Source organism: Aotus nancymaae, unplaced genomic scaffold, assembly GCF_030222135.1.
Source record: "Aotus nancymaae isolate 86718 unplaced genomic scaffold, 86718_ANA_hifiasm-v0.15.2.pri h1tg000014l, whole genome shotgun sequence".
Classification (NCBI taxonomy): domain Eukaryota; kingdom Metazoa; phylum Chordata; class Mammalia; order Primates; family Aotidae; genus Aotus; species Aotus nancymaae.
The window spans coordinates 49,821,888-49,839,513 of NW_026988425.1; the positions used below are offsets into that span (position 1 = coordinate 49,821,888).

At 36.2% G+C, this 17,626-nt stretch overlaps 1 protein-coding gene across 5 annotated transcripts in view; it reads right to left on the bottom strand.

The window, feature by feature from the left end:
• The window catches only part of SLC38A9 (solute carrier family 38 member 9), an 80,578-nt gene that overhangs the window by 57,912 nt on the left and 5,040 nt on the right, over positions 1-17,626 (bottom strand). For 3 of the 5 annotated variants that reach the window (XR_010342588.1, XM_012457300.2, XM_012457301.2), the window contains one exon: positions 7,475-7,621. Coding sequence is in view for 2 of the 5 variants with exons in the window: in XM_012457300.2 (XP_012312723.1) it covers positions 7,475-7,587 (113 nt within the window). In the remaining 3 variants the exon portion in view is untranslated. Of the gene's footprint in view, positions 1-4,733; positions 4,873-7,474; positions 7,622-17,626 lie in introns of those variants that run through there. The other 2 variants (XM_064375982.1, XM_012457302.2) reach the window with 2 other exon arrangements.

Below are 17,626 nucleotides of genomic sequence, written 5' to 3' on the forward strand. Positions count from 1 at the left end.
GGAGGGCATCTTTGTTTTTGTACCATGTTTCAATCCCACCAGCAATGTTATGAATGAGGGCATGACCTCTTTAAATAATTATTTTTATATCCCATTTACTAGCCTTAATAAAATAGAAAATATATAACTACTGAGACAAATTTTTTTAAAATAAAAATAACTCTTACTATAATATAAAAGAGAAACAAAATGAAAGTAACATAATAAAGTTGTATTTTAATATGTAAATTCCAAGGCATAGCTACACTCAAAGACATAATAAAGAAGACCAATGCTTGCCTCTATTTGAAATTAATAAGACAATTTAAGAGAAGTAAAATTAGAAGCCATTCTGTATATTAAGTATAGATAAATTAAGAAGCAGAAGTTTTGATAGACATAAATAAAAACTAGAATAAATAATATCAGGTCAGATCTTTATACACTAAACAAAGATAAAAATAACCTCAGTTAAAGTAGTGATAATATGCTAAGATAAACTATAAACTACTGAAGTAGAAAAAATAAGGAAGCATGATGTTCTTGCAAATGAACCAGGCCTTTTTATAAGTATAGCACCAAAACAATTCCCAATATTATTTTATAGAAAACCTGTCTCCTAACTTAAAATGTTAAGGCATTCATTTATTTTCTAATACTTAAGAGAACTTGGAAACCCTGTATCTTGTGACAAGGGAATAGAGAACAGACTGAAAGAAGAAATACTAAAATTAGAAGGCATAAAAAAGTTATGTAATAGACTTTTGGGGACAATTTCAGAATGAGACTTAAAAAAAAAAAAACCAGGCAAGCCAAAGATGCATAATTTCAATGTGTGATTTTTACATCAATCCCTTATCATTTGCCTATAGTCAGCAATTGAGCCATAATAAGACTCTTGTATTTCATGTGTCTTGATTAATTCAATAATATTTGGTTTTAAGTCAGTTTGTTAAAAGAAGTTTCAAATCTTGTTATATACTTGCAACTGGTTTCACTGCTTTTATAGTATGATTATGCTATTGCACTTAAAACCCTTTTGACTAAATACATACTTGGATATGTTACAATATTGAGTAGACAGAGAACAATGCTAGCCAAACCCTTCATGCGGTTTCCTCCAAAAAACCCACTTTTAATTTGGCCCTAAAGAGTACCAGTCAAACCCAAAGAGGCTGTCTCTTTCTTCAGGCTTCTCTAATACAGTCCTCAAACAGCAGTTCAACTTATGAGTTTTTGACGTTATGATGGGTTTATCTGGGTATTAAATGCACTTTCAACTTAAGATATTTTTGGCTTATGATGGGTTTATCAGGAACACCTCAAAATAAGTGGAGGAGCATCATAATGATAATGAGAGGGAAAAAAGAGGATAAAGCAAAACTAGATTCCAGGCAAGTAAACAAATAGTAAAATCAATTAAAACAGATTGATCTAGGAAAGAAAGAAGCCACTCAGGCAAGCAGTTACAGATACAAGAGGGCAATTAAGCAAACAAAAGTACCTGGACAGGGAGGAAGAAAGAAAAATATATAAAAACAACGAATTTGAAAGAATAAAGGGATTCTAATGGGATTAAAAATAAGATTCCAGACTAACAAAATTTGTATTTAGATTTTTTTGTTTTTGTAGAGATTCCCTAAGTTTTGCATAGGTCTCGCTATGTTGCCCAGGCTGGTCTCAAACTCCTGGCCTCAAGGAATCCACCTGCCTCGGCCTCCCAAAGTGCTGGGATTATAGGTGTAAGCCACTGTGCCTTGCCTGTATTTAGATTTAAGGCATCTCTGACTCTAGGGCCAGGATTGTACTCTTCAAGCTTTTAGCAAAAAGACAGTTCCTTTGAGGAAAAACAGCAGTGAAAAGTTGATGAGAAGAGAGGTAGGCCCAAGTATGAGAGAATGGAGGGGAAAGAGGATGAAGGGTATAAAAGTAATATAACTAGCAAGTTGGCCATCAGTACTAGCCACTGATGAATGATCAAGGTCCTAGTCCATCTATTTAACACTGATGCCAAGTTTCTCAAAATATAATTTATTTTTCAGCTCTAGAAACTAGCCCTCCTGGGAAAACTACCCTTCTATCTTTCATTGAACATCTGTATAATCCCAACTATGAAACCACCAAGCCTCAATCACTTCCAGTCACTGTTGCTGGGCCAGGATCTACTGTTACCTATTAATAGATAAACTCTTCACTTTGCCTTAGTAAATATCCTTTTACTAGATGCACTAGGTTCCCCAAAGGAACTGTCTTTTGGTCAAGTGCTAAGAGGACAATCTGGGACATGGAGTTAGAGATGCCTTAAATCTAAACATAAACTTTGTTAGACTGGGATCTTATTTCCAGTCCCATCAGAATTCTTTTATTCTCTCAAATTCTTTGTCCTTATGTATTTTTCTTTTTTCTTCTCTCCTAAAACCTCAAGGACCAAAAAGAGTCAATTTAGGCTGCTCGTTGGTGACAGGTGAAACAGAAAGACCAATTTACAGATGTGCACACTAGAAGTCCTTCTAAAAAAGAGTGCCACTGCATACCTAGGTTATTTAAAGGGCAGGAGGAATGCTGCCTATACCTCACTGGCTTATCAGAGCACCTGAAATGTTCTCAGTCAGAAAAATCTTGAAACTTTAGGTTAGGATTTCATATTTACCGGATTCTCCATGTTAAAATGAAAATAGTCATAGAAACATAATAGACTAGGTCTCTGATACATCCAATTGTTTTCCATTATAATACAAAGCTGACAACAGAGCCCTGGCAGGAATAGGACAGATAAGTACTGCTGAATAAGGAGCAGAAAAAAAATATGTTTTACAAAGAATTGCCTAATGGGTTACGTATGAGTTAATTCCTGGCCCTGGGTAATACTGTGGATACAGAGAAGGATATGAAATCCCTAGGTCCTGGGGAAAATGGAAGAAGGGAAAACAGAGATAGAGAAAGACTGAAAAAGAAGAGAAGCTCAAAAACAACTATTTCACAATCTGTTGGTAGGCTAGCTGGATGGTCAACTTCCCCACGGCCTAGTCCAAGAGCAGGAGCAATCCTGAATATGCAGCGATATGAAGCAATACTGAATATCAGGTTCTATCTTTGGCTATGAGAAAGTCTGGGAAAAACAGGAAAATAATCTCTTAGACCAGTACTTGCTAATGGAATGTAGCACATATATCAAGATAGGAGACTTCTAAACCTTTCTGTCCCTCCACTCATATTACTTATTCCACCCCAAACCAGGTGGAAAATTAGTGGGGGAGGGGAGATATGCAGAATAAAAAGTAGGCCTGCATAGTTTGAAAAAGCCCCTCAAATGATTTGACATATATTGTTCCCCTATAATGACAAGCTCCTTCCTCCACGTAAGTTTAATTAGACCCCAGTTCCACTAAAATGATAAGCAGATCCATCATACTTTCAGTCCAAATCAGTTGTTAAAATTATGTGATTTTTATTGCCACCTAGTGGAAGAGATAGAAAATCACAAGCTAAACTGAGACAAGTAATCTAAAAGTATTAAATGTTGTTTTCCATACTCTGACAGCCAAAGACAGTTTCTCAAAGTATGTTAATATGTAAGATGATTCTAAGTAGCACAAGGATAAATGCTATTTAAACTAGTTGGTATTTAATGCAATGCATATTAGAAAAAAGCATAAACAACACTTCAAATCCACCATTTTATAAATAGGTGTTAAGGCTAAATTAACCCTAATTTTAAAAAGTAAATAGATTTTTAAAGAAACAGTCACTTATACTATACAGGTACTACTGAAGATATTACTAAAGTTATAAGGTAACTCTAAAATAACTGCAGTTTTGGAAATAGTTGCCCTAATCTGGTTCTTGAAATGGAAGATAATTTTCCCTCAGTATAGATGAGTTTTATTTATGTATATAAAGTGAAGTAATCCATATTTTAACAGAAACAACCATGTTTTAAAGTTCTCACATTTTTTTCTCATCAAATAGTTTGTTTACCTAAACAGAAATTATTCCACAATCAAATTAGCATTCAGAATGGCTAAGTCTCTGTATTTGCCTTTCTTAAAACATGCTTACCTAGGTAGTTATGCCATGATTGTAAATAGTTGATACCCTCTCATTTAGACAAGTTTCATTATAGAAAATATATTGCCATTTAATCTACCCAGTTAAACAAATTTACAGAGAACTGTTTGAACTCCTGCCAACTTATGGTAATGGAATGCACTTCAATGACCTATGTTCTGCTGTCACAGTGGTCAATTCTTTATCATAGAATTTAGAAGTTTCAAGAAAACCCTGAGCATTCAAGTCAGCATTCATTAGTGCTTATATTTACTGATATTGGAATATATAAGTGAGAATCAAAAGACTTATTTCATTATCTTTTCTGATGGTCACTATAAATGACAATAATAAATTTCTCATTTCCACCTCTAGTTGCAAGAAAGACTAAAAACTTAAGTATGTGGAAATGAAAATAAGATTATCAAGATTAGCTTAAACCAACCATCTTTTATCTCTTGGATGAAGACTGATTGTGACTCTTAAAAAAATTAGGATTCTGTTGACATTAAGGAATAGTTAGGGTTACTGAATGATTGTTGGGTGTCTACCTAACAGTATCTGCCACACCATCCTTTCTAAAGCACTCAGTTTCCCTCTGAGGGAGCAACCATCTTATAGTTTCCTATTTACTGCCCCAAACTTCATTTATACATATTATATTATATTTATCTATTTTTACCCAAATGGTAGCATATTATACATACTGCTCTGTACTTCAATTTTTCACTTAACAAAATAAGTTCAAGACTTGTTCCATTTTGATATGTAATAAAGCCACTTCCTTTTTTTAATAGAGGAAAAATATTCCATTGTACAAATGTTCCACAACTTATTTATCCAGTCCTGTAAGAAAAGAAATTTTGATTGCTTTTAATCTTTACTATTATAAAAAATACTGAATTACAAAACCTTGTACACATATCATTTTTGACAATGTGAATTAATGCTTAGAAGTGAAATTACCGATCCATATAAACTGTGGAATAGGCTACTGGCATTTTGTGGGAAAAATCACATTAAATTTATGGATTAAAATTTGAAGACTATGACATCTTTAGAGTCTTCGCAATGAGAGCAGAATATGCCTCGTTTTATTCTTTTTATTACATCACATTTTACTGATTCTAATATACACATTTAAACACTTCTAAGTAAGGCTGAATCTCATAATCTAGAACACCTTATAATCACTTCGAGGGTCAGGCATGGTGACTCATGCCTGTAATCCCAACACTGAGAGGCCAAGGCGGGAGGGCAGCTTGAGCCCAGGAGTTCAAGACCAGCCTAGGCAATAAAGTGAGATGCTATCTCTGCCAAAAAGAAATTTTAAAAATTAGCCAGGTGTAGTGGTGTGTGCCTATAGTCCCAGCTACTTGGGAGGCTGAGGTGGACGAATTGCTTGAGCCAAGGAGTTCAAGACCAGCCCTGGTAACATAGCAAGATCGCTTCTCTACAAAATAAAATTTTTAAAAAAATTATCTGGGCACAGTGGCATGCACCTGTAGTCCCAGCTACTCAGGAGGCTGAAGTGGGAGGATCACTTGAGCCCAGGAGATCAAGGCTGCAGCGAGCCATGATTGTACTACCACAATCCAGTGCGGGCTACGGAGCAAGACCCGGTCTCCAAAAAAAAAAAAAAAAAAAAAAAAATCACTGTCACCAAGTGACAATATGATAGTAGTTATTCCTGGTGGCATGATAGGTAACTGCCATCCCTGGTCATGTCACACAAACCATTTAAGGACCATTTGAGGAAGACAGAAGAGTTACGTTGTTCTCAGAAAACCTTTTGCGACATCTTCTGGTAGGATCAGGAAAGTGCAAGCGCCAAAACTTAAGTGTCACTGAGCTGGAAGAAAAGCTTTTCTTTTCCTTTTTCTTTCTTTCTTTTTTTTTTTTGAGACAGAATCTCGCTTTGTCACCCAGGCTGGAGTACAGTGGCGTGATCTCGGCTCACTGCAGCCTCTACCACCCGGAATCAAGTGATTCTCCTGCCTCAGCCTCCTGAGTAGCTGGGATTACAGGTGCATGCCAACATGCCTGGCTTATGTTTGTATTTTTAGTAGAGATGAGTTTCCCCAAGTTGGTCAGGCTGGTCTCAAACTCCTGACCTCATGATCCGCCCACCTCAGCCTCCCAGAGTGTTGGGATTACAGGCATGAGCCACTGTACCCAGTGGAAAATCTTTTCAAGAAATGTTACAGCATCAGGGTTCTTAATGGCACTAAGGACAATTCTGTGTGTGTGTGGGGAACACCTATTTTGATGACTCCACATCAAAAAATAATTCAGAAGAATCATATTCTAAATGTGAGGTGTCAGTAATCATTGATTGATATACTTTGTTTCTATTTTCAGTTTTATAATTGCACAAGAAATACAGGATAAAATATCACACAAGTTCAAGAGTTCTTTCTTTCTTTCTTTTCTTTTTTTTTTTTTTTTTAGACAGAGTCTTGCTCTGTCACCCAGGGTAGAGTGCAGTGGTGCAATCTTAGAATACAAACAAAAACTCTAAGCCCAAGAGATTATTTCATCAGAGGTATGGACAGCAGTTTTTCTTAGTGTTAAATTTTTTTTAAATGCAAGTTATAATCAGTAGCATCTCAGATTTGATGAAATACTCTAAATCTTATTTTATGTCAGAAGCATTTTAGTTTATCTCATTTTACAGATTCATGTTAAGACCATTTCTATGTATTTTATTTTTTCTTCCATTACATTTTCTCATTGGATGTCTTTTTATTTTTGCCTGTTTTGTAAGCAACTACTTTATTGAATTCTCTTACTGTTTATATTTTTTGTGTGTATTATTTTGGGTTTTACAGGTATACAATGAAATAAACTTTAAACTCAAAGTATTTTAAACTATCTCATGAAATTTTAGCTCAATGAAAGTAAAGATTTTCTATTACTTTTACTCTTCTATCTCAAGTACCTAGCATATTACCTTGTAGAAAGCAGGTAATCAATATGTATTCGTTAAATGAATTCTATTAATGTATCTTACTTTGTAATGTTACCCCAACCCTTCCCCCAACAGAGATATTGAGTTTAGTGTAAAGAAGATCGAATATAAACCAGTAAGACTCAAAGTCCTGCTGACAATCATTTAAGGACAACAAAAAATAAGTCAAAAATAACCTAGCATATAAGGAAATAAAGTACTATGAGTGAGAACCAGAAGAAACAAAAGCAGAAACAGACCCACAAGAACTTCAACTATAAAAATCACCAGAATAAAAATATAAAATAATAATGCTTCCTATGTTTAAATAAACAACAAAACAGTATTCTTATTTACTTTTCCCCACATATATACACACAAATCCTGTAAGAAATTGGATATTTTATAATCAAATCTATACATGTTTTGTTATAATTAGATGTATTTTAATCATTAAAAACCCTAATTTGAAATAAGTGTTTTATTTCAAATGCTTACCTTTTGGATCTTAGATCTGATGACTCAAACTGGATATTCATAGGTCCAGGATCTCTTTCATGATCTATCTCAGAGATGAGAAGATGCCTAGAATCCCTATTCATATTTGCCATTTTTCTCACACTCTAAGCACTGAAGAAGTTAGTCCTACACAAAGAAGATAAATAATTAATTTTAAAATTTTTTATTATCCATAACTAATAAATATTCATGAATAAGAAATTGGAAAAATATGGAAATTTGCTGAAGATATCTTTTTTTTTTTTTTTTTTGAGACAGAGTCTTGCTCTGTCACTAGGCTGGAGTGCAGTGGTTGCAATCTCGGCTCACTGCAACCTCCGCCTCCTGGGTTCCAGCAATTCTCCTGTCTCAGCCACCCAAGTAGCTAGGACTACAGGCATACGCCACCACACCCAGCTAATTTTTGCATTTTTCGTAGAGACAGAGTTTCACCATGTTGGCCAGGATGGTCCTGATCTCTTGACCTTGTGATCCACCTGCCTCGGCCTCCCAAAGTACTGGGATTACCGGCTTGAGCCACTGTGCCCAGCTGCTGAAGATATCTTAATGAGGGATATGCCTGAAATATTTATCAGAAACTTGCTAACTTAAAATGGAGTTATTTCTTATTTTTTGGCTTACTAAAAAATAAGTGAGGCAATTCATTTCCAGTAATAAAACAGATTAGGCTATTTGGACTCATTTTTCTGGCAGACAAACTAAAAATACTGAATAAAATATTTTTAAAATCTTTGAAAAGCATCAAACATAGTGAGGAATATCAGGCCACTTGTAGGTGAAAGAACCAATAGAAGTAAATGACAAGGAAACTGCTGCTGCCTGGAGGGTATTTGCCGTACCAGAGGAATGCAGGCTGGGGTTTTCAAAGCCTTGTGTAGTATTCCGGGAACAGAAGTCAAAGCCCAGTGTTCATCCAAAGTAAGGAATGATTATAATAAGAAATCATCCCCTTTCCTTACCTCCCCACCACAATACAGCTATAACTATAAAGACCTTTGCTATCAGAGTAGGGTTTAACAAGAAGTAAAAATGGCTTATTCCCTCACAAGGGACTATAAAGAAGTGTAGTCCACAGTGTGAGCCACTATGACCTCTGGTCCATTTTAAGACTACAAAGAAGTCTTCTTAAAATGGACCAAAGGCCATAGTGGCTCACATCTGTAATCCCAGCATTTTGAGAGGCTGAGGCAGATTGCTTGAGGCTGGGAGTTTGAGACTAGCCTGGGCAAAATAGCACAACCTCATCTCCACTAAAAAACAAACAAAACTAGCTGGGCATGGTGGCACATGCCTGTAGTCTCAGCTACTTCAGAGGCTGAGGCGGAAGTGGGAGGATTGCTTAAGCCCAGGATTTGGAGGCTATAGTGAGCTACGACTGCACCATTGCACTCCAGCTACCTGGGTGACAGAGTGAGATCCTGTCTCAAAACAAACAAACAAACAAAAACAAAAACAAAAAAACCAAATTGGCTGGGCACAGTGGCTCATGCCTGTAATCCCAGCACTTTGGGAAGCCGAGGTGGGTAGATCACTTGAGGTTAGGAATTGAAGACCAGCCTGGCCAACATGGTGAAACCCTGTCTTTACTAAAAATACAGAAAAACAGCCGGGCATGTTTGGGTGCTCCTGTAATCCCAGTTACTTGGCAGGATGAGGCAGGAGAATACCTTGAATCCAGGAGGTCAAGGTTGCAGTGTGCTTGAGATCATGCCACTGCACTCCAGCCTGGGTGACAGAGCAAGACTCCATCTCAAAAAATAAAAATAAAAAAAACCACCCAAAACTACTGACCACAGCATGTGTCTGTATGCACTTTTTTTGTTGCCATAAACTGATAATTTATTACCATAAACTGCACCTCATGAGAATTTGCAAGAAACACTTAAAGCTATGAATATAATTTAAGATTAACCTGCTTGGTAGCACTTCTAGGTAACTGACAGAAGCAAATGTAAATCATTCCTGTGAAGACACACCTTCGTTGTAGGCCTCAAAGAAATGCTGCTAACAATCATTTAAGGAGAACAAATAGTAGGTCAAAAATAACCTAGCATATAAGGAAATAAAGTGCTATGAGTGGGAACCAGAAGAAACAAAAGCAGATACAGACCCACAAGAACTTCAACTATAATAATCACCAGAATAAAAATATAAAACAATAATGCTTCCTATGTTTAAATAAACAAAAAAAAAAAGTAGAAATTTTCAAAAAATGACTTAGTATGTTTAAATAAGGACCAGAATGAATTTTTAGGAAAAAAAAAATTCAAGAGCCAAAATTCAACACTCAATGAATGAGTTTAAAAGTTGAAGAGGAGCCGGCGCGGTGGCTCACGCCTGTAATCCCAGCACTTTGGGAGGCCGAGGTGGGTGGATCACGAGGTCAAGAGATCAAGACCATCCTGGTCAACATGGTGAAACCCCATCTCTACTAAAAATACAAAAATTAGCTGGGCGTGGTGGCGCGTGCCTTTAATCCCAGCTCCTCAGGAGGCTGAGGCAGGAGAATTGCCTGAACCCAGGAGGCGGAGGTTGCGGTGAGCCGAGATCGCGCCATTGCACTCCAGCCTGGGTAACAAGAGCGAAACTCTGTCTCAAAAAAAAAAAAAAAAAAAAAAAAAGTTGAAGAGAAAATTAATGAAGTAGAAGATAAAAAAACTACCTAGAATGTGGCAGAGAGAGAAAAATAAAGGCAGAAAATGTGGAAGGTGTTTAAGAAACATGGAGAATAGAATAAGAAGGGTCTAACAAGCATGTAACTGGAGAATCAGAAAGAAGAAGACAGAAAAAATATCTGTAGAGATAATTGTTGACCATTAAAGATACCAATCTACAGATTCACGAAATTGAAAGACTGTAAGAGAATTGATAAATATTATAGGGTTTGAAAAAAAGAATTAAGGCTGGGCATGGTGGCTCACGCCTGTAATTCCAACACTTTGGGAGACCAAGGTGGGGAGATCGCTTGAGGTCAGGAGTTTGAGACCCACCTGGCCAAAATGGTGAAACCCCGTCTCTACTACAAATACAAAAATTAGCCAGGCATGGTGGTGGGTGCCTGTAATTCCAGCTTCTTGGGAGGCTGGTGAGAGAATTGCTTGAACCAGGGAGGCAGAGGTTGCAGTAAGCCAAGATTGCGCCACTGCACTTCCAGCCTGGTTGTCACAGAGTGAGATCCTATTTCGAACAAACAAAACAAAACAAAAAAAAGAACTAAAATGCCAGACCAAATTAAAAAAAAAAGTCAGATGAAGATCTTTGGAATTAAAACGTCCAAAGGCCCTTATGTTGTCCAGATCAACATTACACATTGATGTTATTTTAAGGTAACTATTAATATAATAGAAAGCAGTGTATAACTTTAAATTTAGTAGAGGGGAAAGAAGAAGGATAAAAAATAACCGAACTAAAGGAAGGCAAAAGAGGATAAAAAGAAAATATAAAATAGGTGGGAAAAAATAGAAAGCATAAGATAAATAAGATCCTCTTATTCTTTCTTCAGCCCATGCTAATCATGATATCTTTCTTCTACCATAATACAGAAGCTGTTCTTATTGGATCACTAAAGACCTCCACATTGGTAACTCCAAGGGTTATTTCTCAGTCCTTAACTTACTTGACCTATTGGAAATATCTGCCAAAGGGGATCACTTTTTTCCTTGATAAGCTGGATTCACTAGACCTCCAGGTTTCTTCCCTACCTCACTGGTCCCTCCTCCTTCTCTGTCTCCTTTGCTGCCTTCTCATCTCTCAGATCCCTTTCCAGTTGCAGAGTTCTAAGGTTCAGTCTTGATCTACCTTCAATCTCTTGGTAATCTTATGCAGTCTTATGGTTTTACTTCCATAGCTTGTGTTGTCCAATACAGTTGCCAGTAGTACATGTGGCTACTTATACTTAAATTAACTAAAATAAAAAAATTCAGTACCTCAGTCATACTAGCTGCATTTGAAGTGCTCAAAATCCACGTGTCGCTAGTGGCTACCCCTTAGACAGTATAGATATAAAACATTTTTCCATAATTGTAGAAAGTTCTATTGATTTAGGCAATGACAACTTCCACATTAATATCTCTAGCCTAAACTTCTCTTTTGAATTTCAGACTTGCATATTCAACTGCCTACTCAACATCTTTAGCTGGATGTAACAGACAACTCAAACCTAACATGTCCAAAACAGACTTTCTAATTTTCTTCCCCCAAAACTACCCCACCTATTGTTTTCCTGATTTTAGTTGATAAAATCTGTCTTTCTACTTGCTCAGGCCAAAATTCTTGGAATCACTTATGACTTCTTTTTCCCACAGTCTACATTCAACCCATTGGGAAATCTTACTGGCTTTTCCTTCAAATATATCCAGAATCTGATCACTATCATTTCTTACCAAGACTACCACAATAGCATTCTAATGGCGCTTCCTGCTTCTATCCTTATCCCTCTACAGTCTACTCTACACAGCATGTCAAGAGTCATAGAAAAGGGTAAAAAGGAATTTGGCCTTACTCAATTGGTTAGAATTGAAGGGACTGCTACTGACACCCAGTGGGTAGAGGTCAGGGATGCTGATGAAATAAGGTTTTAACATGTAAAAGCAATTGATATAGCTTTATTACTTACCCTGTAAGTTACTATTATTAGCCTCAGTTTATAGATAAGGATACACAGCAGAAAAGTGATTGATCACAAAGTCAGTAAGTGGCAGAGGTGAAATTCAAACTGAGGCAGTCTAAATCCAGAGGCTGTACTCTTTACCACTATGCCGTGCTGTCTTTCCTGTTCTTCGCCATTTCTTTTTCCATCCCCCGTATCTTTCACCTTCTTCTGTTTCTTGTTACTGCCCAGACTACTTCACAAGTAGAGTTTTATTGTTGCCATACTTGTTTAATGGACTCATATGTCCACTTTTCTTAATATTCTAAATGTAACATTTATGAAACAGTAGAAAGAAAATAAAGTTTTTGAATCAGAAATCCTGTATCTAACACTCACTACCTGTGTAATTTAGCACTAACCATTTAATCTCCATGAGACTTTCTCTGCATCTTCAAAATTTTAAAAAATTAATGTTTGAGGATTAAATGAGATTATGCATATTACATTTAGTATTAATTTTTTTTTTTGAGATAGGTTCTCACTCTGTTGCCCAGGCTGGAGTCCAGTATAGCATGATCATGGCTCACTCACCGCAGCCTCCAACTTCTTGGGCTCCAGTGATCCTCCTACCTCAGCCTCCCAAGTAGCTAGGACTACAGGTATGCACCACCATGCCTGGCTAATTTTTCTTTTTTTTTTTTTGGTAGAGAGAGGGGCTTCACTATATTGCCCAGGCTGGTCTTGAACTCCTGACCTCAAGTAATCTTTCTGCCTCAGCCTCCCACAGTTACTAGGATTAAAGGCATAAGCCACCTCATAATGTCTGACTTCATTTAGTACTTTGTAATAAGAAAATAAATGTTCAAATGTATTATCATCCCCATCAAAAACCAAATGAAAATACTTGCTGTTTTTTTGTGTGACATAGGCAGCCTCTTGAGGTTTTTCCTTTAAGTGAAAAATTATTCCTCAGTAATGAACAGCTAGGCAAATGATGTCGACCTGCCACTGATTATGTGATACAGATGTTGGTAACATGTTCTATTTCCCAAATATGTGCATTTTCTTTTCTCTTTTGCTTTCATTTCCACTTCCCTCTTCTCTTCTGCTTTCCTGCCCAACATTTAAGCAAGTCAAAGCTCTCATTAACTTAGTCCTACCAGAGACAAACAAAGTTAAGGAAAAGTATTAAAGTAGTACCTTATAACAATAACTTTCAAAAAAAGTAAAACCAAAATCCCACCATTTCCAAACAAGAAGGGCTTCATTTCTATATCTTATGAAGAGAGTATGATGGTAAAAATGATGATCTATTTTAAGATGTGACAACTAGAATACTGAGTTATGGAAAACTCTGAACAATATATTCATTCAACAAGTTCTCAAGTCCCTGCAATATACTAAGGTATTGAAAAACATAGAAAAAAAATTTAAGTCATGATCCCTACCCTCAATAAAGTTTTTTTTTAACTTTTTTTCTTATTTTGTTTTTTGTTTCTATTATCAAATCAGTGATATTGCAAATAAAGTTTTTAAAAAATCATTTATGAAGCCTAGAGAAGTCAAGTAACTTGTCCTAAATCATTTAATAAAACATAGTAGGATGTTAATAACCAATTCCAATTTTCAGTTCAACATTTCACTTTTAGCTCAAATCTACACTAATTGCTAGATCTAGCTGTCAAATTAGCTTAGTAATAGATCAGTGCAATATTTATTCTTTTAAGGTAAAAAGAATAAATACGCTGACTCTTTGAGACATAGATTCCTATAATGTATCATACTATATTTGAAAATCTATAGCATAAAAATGTTCTTGAATATAAAGTATATTATTCAATAATTATTATGAAACTCCAAGATGGGACCAACTGAGATCAAGTTACTCATTACTGTTAATTTCATTAAAATAACCGAGAAGCAAAAAACAAAAGCCTACTCTTTCACTTCCTTCCTTTACATAATAAAACTGATTAACAATTCAGTTGACTTGTTCTTAAGTTTCAAAACTAAAAGGCAGAATTTTTCAAAATTAACCTAATTGATGAAATTAAGACAGAATGAAGTTAGAATTGACGGAATGTGTTAAATTTTCTTAGTTTAAAACTGTCAAATTGACTAATTAACTTGAAAAGATGATTTCCCAAATGTAACAAATGACAATATTTTATATAAATGGGCTTGGCATGCCTATAATCCCAGCACTTTGGGAGGCGCTGAGGCAGGAGGATATTTTAAGGCCAGGAGATCCAGAGTCAAGACCAACTTTGGCAACATAGCAAGACCCTGTCTCTACAAAAGATATATATATATATTAGCCAGGCATGGTGGTACACACCTATAGTCCCAGCTACTCAGGAGGCTGAGGTGGCAGGACAGTTGGAGCAAGAGGGTTTGAGGTCTCAGTGAGCTATGATCACACCACTGGACTCCAACCCGGGCAAAAGAATGAGACCCTGTCTCAAAAAATAAAATACTATAATACCAACAAAAAAATACATTTTAAATTAAACTGGGTGTAGCACAAGAATTAAAAGCTTAAGGAAATAAATAAACATATTATAGAGAAGTTCTATTTAGAATTGTATTATAGCTTTATAGATGTTTAAAGCATTTTCTCAATTTAAAAAATTAAATATTTTAGAAGTTAAAAAGATGATTGTAAGGAAGCCAGTATCCTTTCATCAAAAAGAATAACACAGAACTTGGGAAAAACTTATTCAGGAAACTCTAAAACATATGAAAATTTTAAAAACCTATAAATTAGTAAGTACAAAAGAACAATGTCAAACACTTACCAAACTCTGTATAAGAGTTTGCTATTACTATTTCTGAACTTAATGAAAGTTAATAAAACTTTTATATTATACAGAAGAACAGCAATCTATAGAATTGTTAAGAAATGCTAGAGAAAAATTTTAATATTGATAAGTAGCCAGAATCTTATAAGTCCTAAATCTCCGACAGCTGATAAAAACACCTTCAGAAAGAACTGCAAGGCATTACTTTGTTTGAATTATACACATTGGGTAATTTGAGATTTGGGCTATTCTGGTGCTATCGAGTAGTGTGTGGTGGTTGATAGTTCACATGTAAGATTGCCTGGATGTGAATCTTGGCTCTGCCATTTATTAACCGTGCAACTTCGGGCAACTTACTTAAATTCTCTAAGATTCACTGGTTTTGGTGATAATAAAAATACTAGTATTATAGGGTTTTGGATTAAAATGAGATAATACATATAATATACCTGGCACACAGTGAATATTCAATAAATATAGCTATCACTTTTATTATGAATTTGGCTGTTCAAAACTAGAAAAATTATTTATTGGAAGGACATACAAGAAACAATTCTTTTAAAGAAAAAGAAAGAATATGGATTGACTTAACTTAGCAGCCTAAATAAAATCAGCTGATGTATCTACATGCCTTTGGCATAAAGTGAGCAAACTCAGCGAGGTAAGAAAAGTGAAAAGGTTAGCGGGGCATGGTGGCTCACACCTGTAATCCCAGCACTTTGTGAGGCCGAGGCGGGCAGATCACCTGAGGTCAGGAGTTCAAGACCAGCCTGGCAAACATGGTGAAATCCCATCTCTACTAAAAATACAAAAATTAGCCGGACAGGGTGGTGCATGCCTGTAGTCTGAGCTATTCTGGAGGCTGAGGCAGGAGAATTGCTTGAACCTGGGAGGTGGAGGTGGCAGTGAGCCGAGATCTCGCTACTGCACTCCAGCCTAGGCAACAGAGCAAGACTCCATCTCAAAAAAGAAAAATAAAAAGGTTGACCTTCATATGATAGAATTATTGAACTGCCACAAACAAAATAGCACTAAAGGGTATCTAACTGGGCACGGTGGCCCACGCCTGTAATCCCACACTTTGAGAAGCCAAGGTGGGCGGATCACAAGGTAAAGAGATCGAGACCATCCTGGCCAACATGATGAAACTCCATCTCTACTAAAAATACAGAAATTAGCAGGGTGTAGTGGTGCACGCCTGTAGTCCCAGCTACTCGGGAGTCTGAGGCAGGAGAATTGCTTGAACCCGGGAGGTGAGGGTGCAGTGAGCCAAGATGGTGCCACTGCACTCCAGCCTAGGAGATAGAGTGAGACTCCATGTTAAAAAAGAAAAGAAAAGAAAAAGGATATCTAAAGGACAAAACTAGGTGTCATTTTTGAAGGAAAATTAAGACAAAAAGACAAGTTAATAGAAGATAGTGGGAGATGGAGCTAACATTTATTTATTGAATGCCTACTACTGGCCTAATGCTTTTCATGTTATTGTTTAAATCCAATTAATCGTTAGAATTTGGGAAATGAGTATTACCTGCATATTACAAAAAAAAGAGAGAGAAAGATAGAAAGAAAAGAAAGAAAGAGAAAGAAAGAAAGAAAGAAGGAAAAAATTGAAGCTCAGAGAAGTAATCACTAAGCTAATAAAGCTACATTTGGGATTGAAACCAGGACACTTTGATTCTAAATGCTATTTCAGTATATACTCTGATGTCTGCCTTAAAGAAGTAGTTAGGCTGGAAGACAAAAGAAGCATCTAAAAAACAGGTCTTCTTTGTTTAGGTTTGCAAATATAAAATAATAGCTGTAATGGCAAATGGCCTTAAACTCTTTAAAACATTATCGGACAAGAATGAGTGAAACTTCATGCCTGGGTATCCAGATTACAAATTAAACACCATGAATCTGTTTTTCTTGAAGCAAGCTAGTTTAGGTAAATTTCTTTTGTTGCAAACTTTTTTGTCTCAAGATTCAATATTTCCTTAGCCAGCAACAAACCTTCCAGTGGCAGTGAAACAAGGAAAGGACAGTAGTCAAGTCAGAGTAGCAAAAACATATCTGCTTAAACAATGGCAGAAATATATCACTATACTTTCGAATTTACTTTGTAAATCAATATACTCTGTATTATTGGTTCCTAAACTAAACTGAGAATGTGGGTGAGTTTACAGAGAGAAGATCCTTTCACTTTCTGGAAATTAATACTTTACTTAAAGATTGAAAGTGAAGAAATTGGGCTGGGCATGGTGGCTTACACCTGCAATTCCAGCACTTTGGGAGGCCAAGGAGGTTGGATCACAAGGTCAGGAGTTTGAGACCAGCCTGACCAATATGGTGAAACCCCATCTCTACTAAAAATATACAAAATTAGCTGGGCATGGTGGCATGCACCCAGCTGCTGGGGAGGCTGAGGCAGGGGAATCACTTGAACCTAGGAGGCGGAGGTTGCAGTGAGTTGAGATTGCACCACTGCACTCTAGCCTGGGCAACAGAGCAAGACTCTGTCTAAAAAAAAAAAAAAGACAGAAAGTGAAGAAACCAGGGCGAGGAGAAATCTAGAAAGATCCTTGGATTTCAGTGAACCTGAACAAAAAGTGAAATCAAGGTTGGGAAAAAATGTGAGGGACAGTGAGGAATTAAAATAAAATTTCCAATTTAGTCACATATGTGTATTTGTTCTGAACAAATCCAAAGTTCTATAGCATAGTAAAATTAGCTATTTTATTCTAAATAAGCAGAAAACTG